Source organism: Pollachius pollachius (assembly GCF_949987615.1).
Source record: "Pollachius pollachius genome assembly, chromosome: 19".
NCBI lineage: Eukaryota > Metazoa > Chordata > Actinopteri > Gadiformes > Gadidae > Pollachius > Pollachius pollachius.
Genome location: NC_136952.1, coordinates 4691222 through 4705879, shown reverse-complemented (window position 1 = coordinate 4705879; position 14658 = coordinate 4691222). Strand labels below are relative to the sequence as shown.

The 14658-nt window shown below is 47.0% G+C and overlaps 1 protein-coding gene across 1 annotated transcript in view; it reads left to right on the top strand.

The window, feature by feature from the left end:
* The window catches only part of dnah9 (dynein, axonemal, heavy chain 9), a gene marked incomplete at both ends in the record, with an annotated part of 145259 nt that overhangs the window by 78813 nt on the left and 51788 nt on the right, over positions 1 to 14658 (top strand). Inside the window, 7 exon segments of the mRNA XM_079756784.1 lie at positions 1956 to 2117; positions 3619 to 3852; positions 7824 to 7904; positions 9164 to 9343; positions 10470 to 10700; positions 11123 to 11317; positions 13233 to 13352. Coding sequence (XP_079612910.1) covers positions 1956 to 2117; positions 3619 to 3852; positions 7824 to 7904; positions 9164 to 9343; positions 10470 to 10700; positions 11123 to 11317; positions 13233 to 13352 — 1203 coding nt within the window.

The window sequence follows — 14658 nt, the reverse complement described above, 5'->3', positions numbered from 1 at the left end:
AAACAATACATTTTACCAGTTTATAAAACAAAAAATCCAACATTTATTGTTTAACTGTGAAATAAAAGTCAAGTGCTTTATGTGAAACTCCTTGTCATATTGCAAACCAGAACTTCTGAGGAATAAAGAGCAATTAGATATCAAATTACTAAAAAGAATCACAAATAAGGTAAAAGAAATAGCAAAAATATGACAAGACTTGCAAAACAACATATCCATAATAAGAATGAAGACTAAAAAACTAGCCGTATTCCAAGAAGTGTGTATAAATGGAACAAGGCACATGTATCCTGGTGGTTTGAAACAAAGGGCTTGTATGAATGGACAACAAATCAAAATTCTAAACATGATAAATATAAAGTTGAGTTGTGCCTGTAAACTTAGAAGTAACGTAAATTGAAAGCACAAGCGACAAGAGCAAGAGCCTGAGTATTCATTAATGACATTGCAAACGTTCCTACCGGGAATTGTTCTGAACCGGCAGTCTCCCGACTGTGGCCACGCCCCCTCTGGACAGCTCCCATTCCCCAGCGTGGCTGAAGATGAATGCTTGTATCAGTTTAGAGGCGGGCGCTGGAGATGGTCACGGCACAAATGGCCGGTGTGGGCAGATTACCCGGGGCTGCACGGAGGAGCACTCACCCACCTGCCGCGGATTTGTTCTCTCCTGGGTGGGGGGGGGGGGGAGGGTGGGTGGTGGGGGTGATGGATGCTATGGGTGGAAAGTGTTGGGAGGAGGTGGGGTGAGGGCCATCTTTCATATGGTGTGGCCAGCCACATGTCTTATGTCACGTCCCCGCCTCCTGTCAGAGCAAGCCTCACCGGGTAGAGGAGGTCATCTCCTTTACTTATGAAGACAATAGCTCTCGCTCTCTTCTCTCCTCACTCTGTCCCCCTCTCTCCTCTCTCCGTCTCCCTCTCTCTCCCTATCGCTCTCTCTCTTTTTCTCCGTCTCCCTCTCTCTTCCTCCCTCCTCTCTCTCCTCTCTTCTCCGTCTCCCTCACCCTTCATCTCTCCTATCTCACTCTCTCTCTTTGTTTCCCTTTCTCTCTCTCACTCTCTCTCGCTCTCTCCCTCTCTCTGTCTCCCTCTCTCTGTCTCCCTCTCTCTGTCTCCCTCTCTCTGTCTCCCTCTCTCTTCATCTCTCTCTCTCTCTTCTCTCTCTCTCATTGTATCCTGCTGTCTGAGCAAATCAAGGGATGTTCTCCCTAACAACACCGGGCAGATGGTCCTGAATAAACCCCCATCCTCCCCACACGCACTGGTAGCTGGTGGTAGCTGTTTTGGATCTCCAACGGCAACGTTTTGGGCCAGGCTACTCAGTGCTGAGAAATACCCCAAATGCATTATCTCTGTCAGCCCCTTAAAGACTTCATTATGTGCTCTGCCAGAGCTGGTGTTCAGTACTGCAGTCGGACATTTTAACGTTGAATCCCTATGTTTTTTTTTTCTTTGTGACATTTGCAAGTCATGGACATAAAACGCATGGTAACCCAGCGTTGGCGGAGTGGGATCAGAAATAAATGGGTCATTCGATGTTAATGAGAATGGCATCATTGTTCGGTCACAGTCCATTTAGACTCCTTATTGGATGACACCCATTTTGCAAAGTGCAAAGATGTAGATCCATGCAAAACGGACATATGGGGAGGCTCGGTGGCTCGACCAACCACACTCATAGTGGCCTCCCCCCGGAGCGACCCTGGTTCGATTCTGACCCTGCTCCATGCAATTGACTCTCCATTTCACCCCACATTCCTGTCTCTCTCCGCCCTCCTGTCCGTAAAGGCACGAAAGAAGCCGATCAAATGAAGTAAATCTGAACATCTGCCAGCCTGATAAGGACTGGCTTCACCTTAGTTCACCTTGCTCCTGAGATTCTGCTGAAGGTGTGTGTGTGTGTGTGTGTGTGTGTGTGTTTGCATGTGCGTGTGTGTGTTCTTGTTGTGTCCCAGGTGGCTCTATGCTTCTCCCCGGTGGGCAGCAAGCTGCGTTTGCGCAGCAGGAAGTTCCCAGCGGTGGTCAACTGCACGGCCATCGACTGGTTCCACGAGTGGCCAAAGGAGGCCCTGGAGTCGGTCAGCCTCCGCTTCCTGCAGGAGGTGGACAACATCGAGGTGAGGACAGAAGGGCTAGAGATATGGAGCGCACGCACGCACGCACACATACACACACACACAAACACAAACACACGTGCTTACACACGCATGCATACACAGACACACACACACACACTCACACAAATAGTCACAGACATACACATACTAACACACACACACACGTGCATATGCACACACATGCATAAGCACACACGTATACACACAAATAGAAAGGATCACATACATTTACACGCATACGCACACACGAGCACACAGTGACACACTCATTGACGCAGACACATACACACTCACACTCACACACACACGCAAATAGAGCCACCCACTTAAATGATGTTTCTCACTCGGCACTCTGAAAATATAATTCCAAATGTCACAAGCCCAGAAAACCCGTGGTGTGTGTAACAAGAGTGTAGCCCGGCGTGTGACCCCTGAGATGGGGCTTAATAAGCTCTTCCTCTCGCAATGTGAAACCACTACGCAGCTAATGACAAGCTGATTTTGAAATCATCTAGTAAAAGATGTCGTTTCCATCTTGGATCATGGTGCGCCCATGTCAATCACACAGTAAGGTTATGTTGCTCCCTCATCACCAAGCAAACCCTCTTCTAATGATGTGTGGAAAATAACCGGTCCAAGGACCGTGTTCACCAGCTGGGAGGCTGAAGGAAATGTAAACAAACAATATATTTTAAAGGGAGCTCCGCCTTAAGGTGCTTGCACACCGCCGCGCGGCAACCGCCCTGATAACCACCTCACTGCCGGAGGCTTCAGCGCGGCGGTGTGAAAGGGCCAGGCGTTTTCAAAAGCGGCTACTGCTGCTGCCGCCGCCGAAAGTTTAGACACGGGGAAAGCTGAGCCGTAGGGCAAAATCTGTGCGCGTTCACGTGGGCGGCAACCGCTTCCTGATCAACAGCCGCTTTTGTCACCGCCGACCCTCTGCCGCCCTTCCCTCATTGAAATGGATGCAGGCGGCGAGTTGCCGCGCGGCGGTGTGAAACCAGCTTTTCAGTGGAGTGGTGGCTCTTTGTGTCGCGGCCGAGGTGTTTAGTTTTTCTGTCATCCAGGATCCAGCAGTCCTGCTGTGTTTATAGCAGCACTACTGGGGGGACGCGGCACAGAACCTGGTCCGCAAAGGCAACATCGAGAGGGCCGGAGTCCCACCTTGTGTCCTGTTTTGAGATATTCTAGCGGAGAGAAAGTCATTCACGCGAACTGATGAAGCCTTCAGAAGTGGATTATAATTTGTCTATTCATGCAGTGGCCAGTCAACACCGTGTTGTTAAAGACCCTTTTAAACAGTGATTCTGTTGTTTATGCCTCGCTGTTTGCCTGTTAGGCACTTACAGATAACCGATAACACTTTACTGCTTCCAGCACCGTGATTTGTCGAAACAAATACAAAAAAACCAAAATGAAAAAGAACCAGGTTCACGCCGATTTGAGCTGGCCACTTACAGAATCCTCCTTCACCTGACCTCTTGTTCTCCCCTCGTCCCAGCCCGACCTTAAGGAGTCGGTGAGCATGTTCATGGCGTTCGTCCACGTGAGCGTCAACAACATGTCCAAGGAGTACCTGGCGGACGAGCGGCGCTACAACTACACCACGCCCAAGTCCTTCCTGGAGCAGATCAAGCTGTACCGCAGCCTGCTGGACCAGAAGAGCAAGGACCTGCGCATGAAGATGGAGCGGCTGGAGAACGGCCTGGAGAAGCTCAACAGCACCTCCGCCCAGGTGCCTGCCCCCCCTGTCCCCGTACCCCACACCTGCTCACTTTGCTCCTCCACACAGTTTTCATTTAATTTCATTTCATTCTGCTTATTTTAACAGGTCATTCCCTTAAGATTTGAAAATATAATTTGTTCTTTTTTGATATCTATTTTATATATATGATGTTTTCTTTTTCGACCTTATTTACATATTTTACAGACAAATTACAACAGCGCTGCCATAAATCAATATACATGAAACAAACGTAGAACTCCCTTCATCTGATACGATGATTAAAAAATCCCCTTCTCGAGAGACATGTGGCCAATTAATAATAATTGAAGCGGGAAGGGGGGGGGGGATTTTCTGCACAACCAATAGACAGAGAACTGTAATCTTGTATCTCGGAGTGCGAGAGCGTACATTTGTTCTAACTGATGGTCAGTCCCAGGGATCTTGTTTTCCGCGTGCTTTTGCACGATCCAATCAAAGCCCAGAGGATCTGGTCTGAATGCTGCGACACTTTGCCCACCGCTAATTACCTGGTTCACGGAGTAAAAAGGAGCCCTGAATGCCGTAACACGTTGTCAAAGTCTAAATATGGAAGAGTATTACCTATTGAGTACATGGATGAAGATCTTACAAATTTAAGACAGTTGCGAATAATCAAAGAATGAAAATCGTCTGAGGGATAGGTCGCTTTGTCTATAGATCTTTAATCTGAGCCCGATTCCCGCCTTCAGAGCATCTCCGTTAAGCTTGTTAATGACCTCCTACAGCTCGTTAGTCTACATCTACCTTCTTCCTATCCTATCAATCCCTTCAAGGCGGTACGCTTGCCTTTGGAGCACCGCGTCGAACAATCTGTTCCCGAGCACACGCCCAATTAGACGTGTGACTCTATGTGTTGTGTTGCGGTTGCTGTTGTTGTTGTTGTGTTCTCATGTCACATAACAATGTTTAAGAAGTAAGGTCTGCTGCCTCCTCCGATCTGTAGCGTTGTTATGGTAATTGTTATCCACACCTATTCCCGTCGATAGGTGTGCTAATAACACAACAGAAGGGCCTGTCATGAAAGCTATCCTAATTGCAGTAGTTTAACTTTAGAATAAAAACAACACAAAAAACTATTCCTGGCAATACATACAGGCACATACATAAAAAAAACACACACACACACCTTACACTTATGCAAGCACACACAAACACACACAGGCCTTTTTTTTGCTCCCTTATATACAGACATCTCTCGTTGTTTGGCAGCCCACGCAATTAGGAATGCAATCCCCCTAAGAGTATCCCCCATCCCACACACACACACACACACACACGTAAGGATAAGTCATCGACCATCAGAAGAGTTTTCTCTTCTCCTGGCCCTGCTGCCTCCACCCTGGTCGTAGTGGCGACCAAAACGTCGTATTTCGCTGCAGTCTAAGCCGCGACGTTCCGTAGAGCAGGCGGTTTGCACCCAGAATCACAGGCCCCAGTGAACACTGAGCAGTCCCAGTAACACATTAACAGCGGCACGGGTGAATATAGGTTCCCCTCAACGCAGCAGTTGCTAGCCTTAAGTACAGAGTCGATCACGATGATTAAAATACCGCTAAGGAGCCGGAGCGCAGCTAAAGTGAGAGAGCGTCATTTGTAAAGTAGTTGTGCTTGGATCCGCCGGCTGTGCTTATGGGTAGCTAGCGAGGAATGTCTATTACAGGCAAACACACACACAGCCACCCAGACGCAGACATAAACACACATACATACACATACACACACATACGCAGACACCAATACGCGCACACACACACACACACACATATGCAGACACCAATACGCACACACAGACGCGCACACAAACAACTCTGAGATGTTCTCTTCCTGACGCTAATCACTTGAGGTAGGTGTATGTTGAGAGCGCTCCCTAATCTCTAAACAAATCTCCAAACGAGTCGACACTCACCGCTCCTCGCGTTTATTAAAGGAGATGCATGGCTTCCAGTTGGCTTTTGTTCTCCGGGATAATGACTGGAAACCCCAAAACACAAACCCAGCCAGATGTCTTTCTGTTGCCATCACAGGGAGAGTTGCGGCCCTGCGATGTTCCAGGTGAATCCGTAAGAGGCTTGACATGGGAGAGGATGGAACGGTGAACGTTTGGTGCTTTCTGTTGGAAATCATATAAGCCTTTTATTTTCCGTATATCCCACGCTCACATACATAAACCGATGGACAGACACAATCACAAACACTCACACACACACACAAATACATATATGCACACACACACACACACACACAAATACATATATGCACACACAGACACACACACAAATACATATATGCACACACAGACACACACATCCATTTGCCAATCCTTCTTTTACATTAGGGGCGAAGGTGGGCTGCCGTCACGGTTGGGGAATTGAAGGCAGAAGATGGAGAGAGAGAGATAAGAGGGGGATAGAGTGAGCTCGAGAGCTGGGGAGAGAGAGTGACAGGGAGAGAGAGGGAGAGAGAGATAGCGAGAATGAAAGCTTGAGAGAAAGAAGGAAAGCTTGAGAGAGAGAGAATGAAAGCTTGACAGAAAGAGAGCAAGAAGGAAAGCTAGAGAGAGAGAGAGAAGGAAACAACGTGGCCCAGATTAATCAGTTATCAGTGTGTCTCTCAGCAATTAGTTGTTATCCTTCTCTTAGCTGTTTCAACAGTCACACCACCACCAGACCCCCTCTCTCTCTCTCTCTCTCTCTCTCTCTCTCTCTCTCTCTCTCTCTCTCTCTCTCTCTCTCTCTCTCTCTCTCTCTCTCTCTCTCTCTCTCTCTCTCTCTCTCTCTCTCTCTCTCTCTCTCTCTCTCTCTCCCTGCCTGTCTCCTATTCATCACGTTGATGGCTCACTTGGCGCTCTTTCCACGATAGACCGGAACATTCTTCACGCGCCGCACCGCTCAAACACAACCGGTTGGGCCCTCAGGCCATGATTTCCTGTTTGTTAATTAGCCGAAAGACGGGCCGCGTTAAAGTGCTCTGTTGGTTTTTTTTTGTTATTTCCCCAGCGTCGCGTTGTGATGAAGTCGGAGGTAAATGTGGCGCCCTATTTGTGGGGAGTTATGAGGGCCGACTAACTGCCTCCATTTGTCTTTACGACAGCACTTTGTGTGTGTGTGTGTGTGTGTGTGTGTGTGGTTGCGCGAGCTGCGTGTGCGTGGGTGGGTGAATGCGTGGGTGGGTGTGTGTTCCTGAATAATGTATGTGTTTCTTTTACACATGCTGATAACAGTTTGATATCCATGGCAATATTATTGATCCCCCACCGACCCCTCCCCCACTTTCTGTCGGCTTCAATTTAATGATCATGAAAACTAAATTTATTGTTTTTAGTTATCGTCTCAAAAGAATGAATGCAAACAAATTATTATAAAAAAATATCTATACCCCAAACACTGCTCATTGTTCCTTTGAGGCATTGGAGACTCTGTTTTTTTCCTTTATTGACCGGAGAGCATAGCATCAATTCGTTTTTCAATTAATAGTAACTGCCATCTCCAGATGATATAACTAACAAGCAATGACGTAAACAACAACAACAACCAAAACAACAACAACAAAAGAATCCATGCCAGAGATGCAATTAGGAGATAGCCATAGATTCATTTGGACCCATGATTTACACACTAATTGCTACTTACACCATTTCATCTGACAGAAATAGAATTATCCACAGTTTAATGACATTCATTTACTCCTTTTATTGCCTTCTCCTACGCTTCCACTGTGGTGCGGGGGTATGTGAGGCGTCTTTAGAGAGACTCCACCAGGGCAAGACTCTGGGAAGCTGGTGTACAACGGCTGGTTATTAATTTCAATAGTTTAGGTTGGAGGGAAGGCGGGAATACTTTAACTAACTTAACATATTCATCCTGAACACTCGCCAGTACGTCTCGCCCAGATTCCTGATCGGACCTCCGAACACTGACCTCTGACCCCTCATGGCTCCCCAGGTGGACGACCTGAAGGCCAAGCTGGCCGCCCAGGAGGTGGAGCTGAAGCAGAAGAACGATGACGCTGACAAACTCATCCAGGTGCGGAGCTGTTGGCACGTGGAGATGTACTTTAGCATAGTAGCATGTACTTTGGAAACGTATTTCAGCGTAGTAGCATGTACTGTTGAAATGTGCTGTAGCATGTACCGTGTACTGTGGAAATGTACTCTAGCATGTACTGTAGCATGTACTGTGGAAACGTACTGTAGCATGTAGCATGTACTGTGGAAACGTACTGTAGCATTGTATCATGTATTTTACAGTACTGTATTGTGGATGTACATCGTAGCACATTAGCGATGAAGCATGTAGTGTGGAAATGTACTGTAGCAATGTAGCATACACTGCATAGTGGATGTACATTTTAGCAATGTAGCATGTACTGTAGCATTGTAGCATTGATTGTATAATGGAGGTACAGTGTAGCACAGTAGCGATGTAGCATGTGGTGTGGAAATGTCGCCGGCCCGCTGAGACTCATGAAGACCAGCAGCATTGTCGCCCGCGCCAGTCGACCGCAGAGGTCGCGCAGGGCGTTCGTTATTCCGTTCGCTAACCGCTGCTGAAAGGCATCAGCTGATAGATGTCCGTTCTTCCAAGTCTAATTGCATTAGGCAGCAAACAGTCCATGAGATGATCTTTATAAAACGATAGCGCAGATTTTTTACTTTATTCCCTATTCCCCCTAGAACCGACCTGCAGCTATTTGCTTTTTGGGTCAGCCTGGTTTCTCCGCATTATGCCTGATTTATACGATACTGTATGTATTATGTACACAGGCTGCTCTTTTTTTCTGCATTATTAATGTCCCCCATATGTACACAGAGAGAATTGTCAAATAATATATGGCATGTCATTGTTTTGTGCTCACCGTTTCAGTACAGTCCCCTTTTTACTGGCAGGGGGGCAGAGAAAATATAATGAATTTCTGACATGCGTCAATAAGTGTATATATGACTAGCAGGCTCCTGTCCAATAGAAAACCTCCATTAGCTCAGTCACTCAGGGAAACTCTGGAGCTAAACTCAAAATGCAGTGTCAAATAGGAATCATCTGCTGGATTTAACCAATTATTTGTCTGCAGTTGAGGTTAGAGAGAGAGAGCAAGAGAGAAAGCTTGACAGTAAAAAAGAGAGAGCAAGAAGGAAAGCTTGAGAGAGAGAGCAAGAGCTGTAAACAGAGAAGGAAAGCTGGAGAGTGAATGAGAGACAGATTTCCCTAACTTATCCCCGAGAGACTTAGGTGGTACGGAGCAAAGCCTTTTGGTGAACTAAACCATCATGTCTCCACCCTGTCAGGTGGTGGGCGTCGAGACAGAGAAGGTGTCCCGGGAGAAGGCCGTGGCGGATGAGGAGGAGGCCAAGGTGGCAGACTTTGCGGTGGTGGTGACCGGGAAGCAGAGGGACTGCGAGCGTGACCTGGCCAAGGCAGAGCCCGCTCTCCTGGCCGCTCAGCAGGCCCTGAACACGCTCAACAAGGTGTGTGTGTGAGTGGTGCGTTGCTTGTGACGTAGCCTCGCGTGACCATCCACATAGATGGTGGTTGGCCACCATCTAAAGATTTTGTGCGATAGCTTTCAGCATATGGACGCGGCCTTGCGTGGCTCGAAAGAAGCTCAGCCGATGAGATTAAATCGTTTTTGTCGCTCATGCTGAATTTGGTAGGAAGTGAAGTAAGAACATGGTATTTTGTGAGAAAAGCCTTTCATGCTAATTTGCGTTGTTCTTATGTCATCGTTTTTTGGTCTGTTTCAGCTCAAACTGTTTTGATTGCTATTGCTCGACTTTCCTGGGGGCGCCGCCTTCGGATTTTTTAGGCGCTCCTTGCATCGTCGACAAACCCCTCAAACGAATAGATTTGTTTCAAAGTAATTGTGACTTGTCGTCTCGTCAGCGTTTTGGTGTCACTTCAAGATTTTCCAGAACTTTATTAATTTCAATTTCCGTCATTTTATTTTATTGTGTTTTTTCCTCTGTGAAGTTCCCCTCACACAGCGGTGGGATACGCCCACGGGTACACTCCCGCCGTAATCCCGGGTCACGGCTTGTTATTCGCTGATCAGCATTCCGTGGACACATTCTGCCTCCCATGTCACCTTCCCCTGCTCCGCCCGCCCGGGGTGTCGGAGACTAGGTGCTCAACCCCTGTTAGAGTGGGCACAGCAGATGGTTCGACCGCAGCCCAGAGCTCTCTGAAGAGGCCCTAATTACTATTCTCCCCTGTCTCAAAGTCAGCGGGTATTTTCCTTTCTTGCCTCCCCCTGCACTTCTTGATTCCCCTTCTTTTGGATTTGTTTTTCCTCGCCTGAAGGATTTGAAAGGCGTGGGGTTTCCCCCCTCCCTCCCTTCAACAAAACTTAATTCATTAATTGTGCGTTTGTGTTTTCCCGCCGTCACTCCCGTCTGCCGAGCCGTTGTCCTTCCGAGCCGTTTGACCGAGTGCACGTCATTCGCTTCCCCGGATGCCGGTTGTCACATTCTCCCTACCTCCTCCTTTATTCCTATTATTTGGAATAAACAAAAAGGAAACATGTGCTTGTTTGCTCTTCGACCAGGACTCGAATTGTCATTTCTGTGTGCGTCATTGTCCCCTTCTCTCCACCAGGGCAATTTGACCGAACTGAAGTCCTTCGGTTCCCCGGTGGTGGAGGTGACCAACGTGGTGGCGGCCGTGATGGTGCTGATGGCGCCGGGTGGGCGTGTCCCCAAGGACCGCAGCTGGAAGGCGGCAAAGGTGATGATGGCCAAGGTGGACGCCTTCCTGGAGTCCCTGATCACCTTCAACAAGGAGAAGATTCCAGATACGTGCCTGAAGGCTATCCGGCCTTACCTGCAGGTGAGCACCGCTAGTGTTCCTGAAGGAGTGATGGCATTAGGAAGAGGATTGGGAACTTGTTCCCACTAGAGACCGTTTGAGTCCATCTCGGTAAACACTTGGCATGCGTCTTGAACTAAGATGGCGGCAGGTTGAGAAAGGTAACAAACGAGTCAAACGATGACAGAGAAGTGACAGGGCCAACAAATCCACATTGACCACATTACAAAAATTGATGCTGAACTTTTCTTCATGTGTAGTTCTTAAAGCAAAATGAAACAGCATGGCCTTTCATTTGATGTGTAGAAAACCAGAGGCGCTGGCCTGCCGCTGTTTTGGGTCAATGTGAATCCTCTAGTGTAAGACAGTATGAAGGCAGACTTCCTCTGTCTGTTTTAACCGGTACTTCAACCATCGGGTCCCACGCTCTCCTCTCTCTCCAGGACCCAGAGTTCCAGCCCGACCTGGTCACCTCCAAGTCCTTGGCTGCTGCAGGCCTTTGTTCCTGGGTGATCAACATCGTCCGCTTCTACGAGGTGTTCTGTGAGGTGGAGCCAAAACGCCAGGCGCTCAGCAAAGCTAACCTGGAGCTGGCCACCGCCCAGGAAAAGCTAGGTGCCATCAAGGCCAAGATCAATGTGAGTGTGCACCTAGTCTCACAAAGGCAGACCATCCCTTCCGTGCGTTTGACTGTTCTTTTTGCTTCGTATTTGTTGCAAGCATGCTGTATGCGGGGAACACAAAATCAGCACAGCACTACTAAACTTTCCTCAATGGGAAGAGAAGCTAAAAAATCATGTCTCTGGGCACCGACGTTTAAAGAAAAAGGGTTTGTTAGGCTTTCGAATCAACACTGTGCAGACTAGACAAATAGCTGACTGCTGTTTTTAGTAAGTTTCCTTCACACGTTTAGTTGACCTCAAGAACACAAAAATGTTTAAGTATTAAAATACCCTGCCGTTATCAAACCACATTATCAAGTTACATTTCAATTTGAATGAAATCTGTGTATTATGTACAGTATTGCAGCCCAAAAAGTATGCAACTGTCCTTAATTTACATGTTACATGTATTGTAATAATATTATAATATAATATTGTAATATAATATTAACAATAATTCATTAAGTTTCCTTCATCAGGCATGTATCATATTTAAGTATAAATGTATTATATATTGACAAAAATACCAAAAATCGACTCTGCACAAGAAACTCCAGAGACAAGAATCCTTGTAATCAGCACTTTAACAGCGATCATGTATTATGTATCACACTCCTGGTGATGGCACAGCGCTGGTACGCCATCCAAAAACTGGGCGCTTCGGGCGTCTACCAGAAACGCATCTCTAACCACAATCGATCGACCTGGAAAAACCCATTAGTTTGTGCTCAACTTTATTCACCGTCATATAAAAAGAAAGTTGGAAAACAATTAAAACTCTCGCCAACTCTCCACCACGCAAAACAGGCCCCTCCTTCACCGGGGCGTCGATATAATCCTCCACCGCCTCTTCGACGCCAAACGATGACAACACAGTACGGGAATGAAAGAATGTTTACCACTTTGACAACGCCGCCGTCACAGCATCAGCAAACCCCCCGGTGGTGTTTTCCTCCATCACATCGATGCGGTGACATCCTCCCTAACTAGGGAGGATATACCCCCTGCCTGTATACCCCCCCTTCCCCCCTCACCCACCATTTCCCCTCCCTCCTACCCCACCCCCTCCTCTGTCACCAAGCGGCGTCACACCTGCTGGGCTCAGAAGACGAAAGAGCGGCCGCACGAGTTCTATCGCCCGTCCCTGTTACTGTTTTCCTTCCCTTTCCTTTTCTTTTTTTCCGGTGTGCCCGTTCCGTGGGCTCGTTTGAGCGGATTGAGCGGGTCGGGGCAGCCGAGGGGAATTGGCAATCCTCCGACTAATCTTCGGGACCTGAGCGCCTCCTCTGCCCATTAATCCTGTTTGTCCTTCCGCTAATTGCTTCCAAACGGCGAGTGAATCCACAGTAGTGGTGGTGGAGGTGGTGGTGGTGGTGGTGGGGCAGAGGGGAGTGGGCGTGTAGATTCTGTAGCGCTCCAGACAACTTTTTTGCCCAATTCCCTGAGTTTGTTTTTCATTCCTGATGAGACACAGCAAACCGTGTTCCTCTGTGAGGGTTGGAACAGGAACTTGTCAGTTTGCGTGTATGTGTGTGTGCTTGTGCTTGTGTGTGTGTTTCGTGTGAGTGTGTGCGATTGCTTATTTGACGTCTTAATTGTCTTTCTGTGCGCTGTCCTGCAGCAGTGTGTCAATCACTCGTCCTCTGTGTGTGTGTTTGCGTGTTTGTGCTGTGTGCGTGCGTGTGTGTGTGTCTTTGGATGTGTGTGTGTGGGTTTGTGCGTGTTTATGCTGCGTGCATGTGTGTTTGCGTGATTGTGCTGTGTTTGTATGTGTGTGTGTGCTTGTGTTTGTGTGTGTCTGTGTCCTCGGATGTGTGTGTGTGTGTGTGTGTGTGTGTGTGTGTGTGTGTGTGTGTGTGTGTGTGTGTGTGTGTGTGTGTTTGTGCGTCAGATACTCAACGAGAACCTGGCGACGCTGACGGCGAAGTTTGAGAAGGCGACCTCGGAGAAGCTCAAGTGTCAACAGGAGGCGGAGTCCACTGAGCGCACCATCACCTTGGCCAACCGCCTGGTGAGTCCCTATGTCTCTCTACCTCTCTCTCTCCATTCAATGAAGCTTTATTGGCATGGCCTTTTCAACTAACAAACTTTATTGGCATGACCTTTTAAATTAGCAAACGTGTTGCGCAACATGGAAATGAACAGAAATAAATGCATATATACATAGTGTAGATAATGCATGGAACCTGTAAATATTAAAATTGATAACATTCAATACAGAGACTAATTATAAGACAAAGAACCATACACACAATAAGTTGTATATGTGATCTCCCTCTCTTTTATTCACTCTTTTTCATAGGGAAACGTATTACTCTCTGTCTCCGTTTTCTCGGCCTCTGGCTGGGTTTCGTTCGGTCCACTTGTGACCTATACCGAGCACTATTTAGACAACATTTAGTAGCGGTATCTGAAGTGTCAGTGTACAAATCTGGTTCCCTATGGTGCACCACGTAGCCATAATGCACTGTAAAGTAAATGTCCAACTGATGCACGATTATTTCTACACCAAAATGATTTTCATCAGATTCATCCGATAGAGAGAAATGGCCTAAGGTTACATATGCAAATGAGCTGTCACTGTCTCTCTCTGTCTGTCTCTCTCTCTGTCTCTCTGTCTCTCTCTCTCTCTCTCTCTCTCTCTCTCTCTCTCTCTCTCTCTCTCTCTCTCTCTCTCTCTCTCTCTCTCTCTCTCTATGTCTCTGTCTCTGTCTCTATGTCTCTGTCTCTTTCGCTCTGTCTCTCTCTGTCGCTGTCTTTCTCTGTCCATATCTCTCTCTGTATCTCTCTCTATCTCTGTCTCTCTCAGTTTCTCTCTCTATGTATGTGTGTGTGTGTGTGATCAAAGTTAATCAGGCTGGCTGCCTCTATCTGATGATAATTAACTAAATGTAGCTATAGGTAAATGTAGCTTTAGCAATTCAAGTTTTGCATCACATTCTTAACTTCAGTTTAAACATAGCCACAGCTACTTTCAAATCATACTGCTAATCTTGATTAACTGTTAATTTCACAGCAACTCTAGATCCATTTGAATTGTGTTGCACACTCCCTTGAAAGTCTGATTTAATTCAGTTGGTGGTTAATATTAAACGTGTCAGTCAGATGGTCTGAATTACCAAAGAGAATATTTTAGATTGATCAAAGAACATTTAATTTTCTCCAATGAAAACAAGGGACTGTCGGCATGGATATCCTGTCTTATCTCTCTTATTAAGAATATCGTCTTTATATCCTTCTCAGAATTGGAGATATGAGTTGCGACATTTTGCCAGCCTGCTCCTTTTTAGTCGGCGTTGGCATCTTCTCTTTTTTTG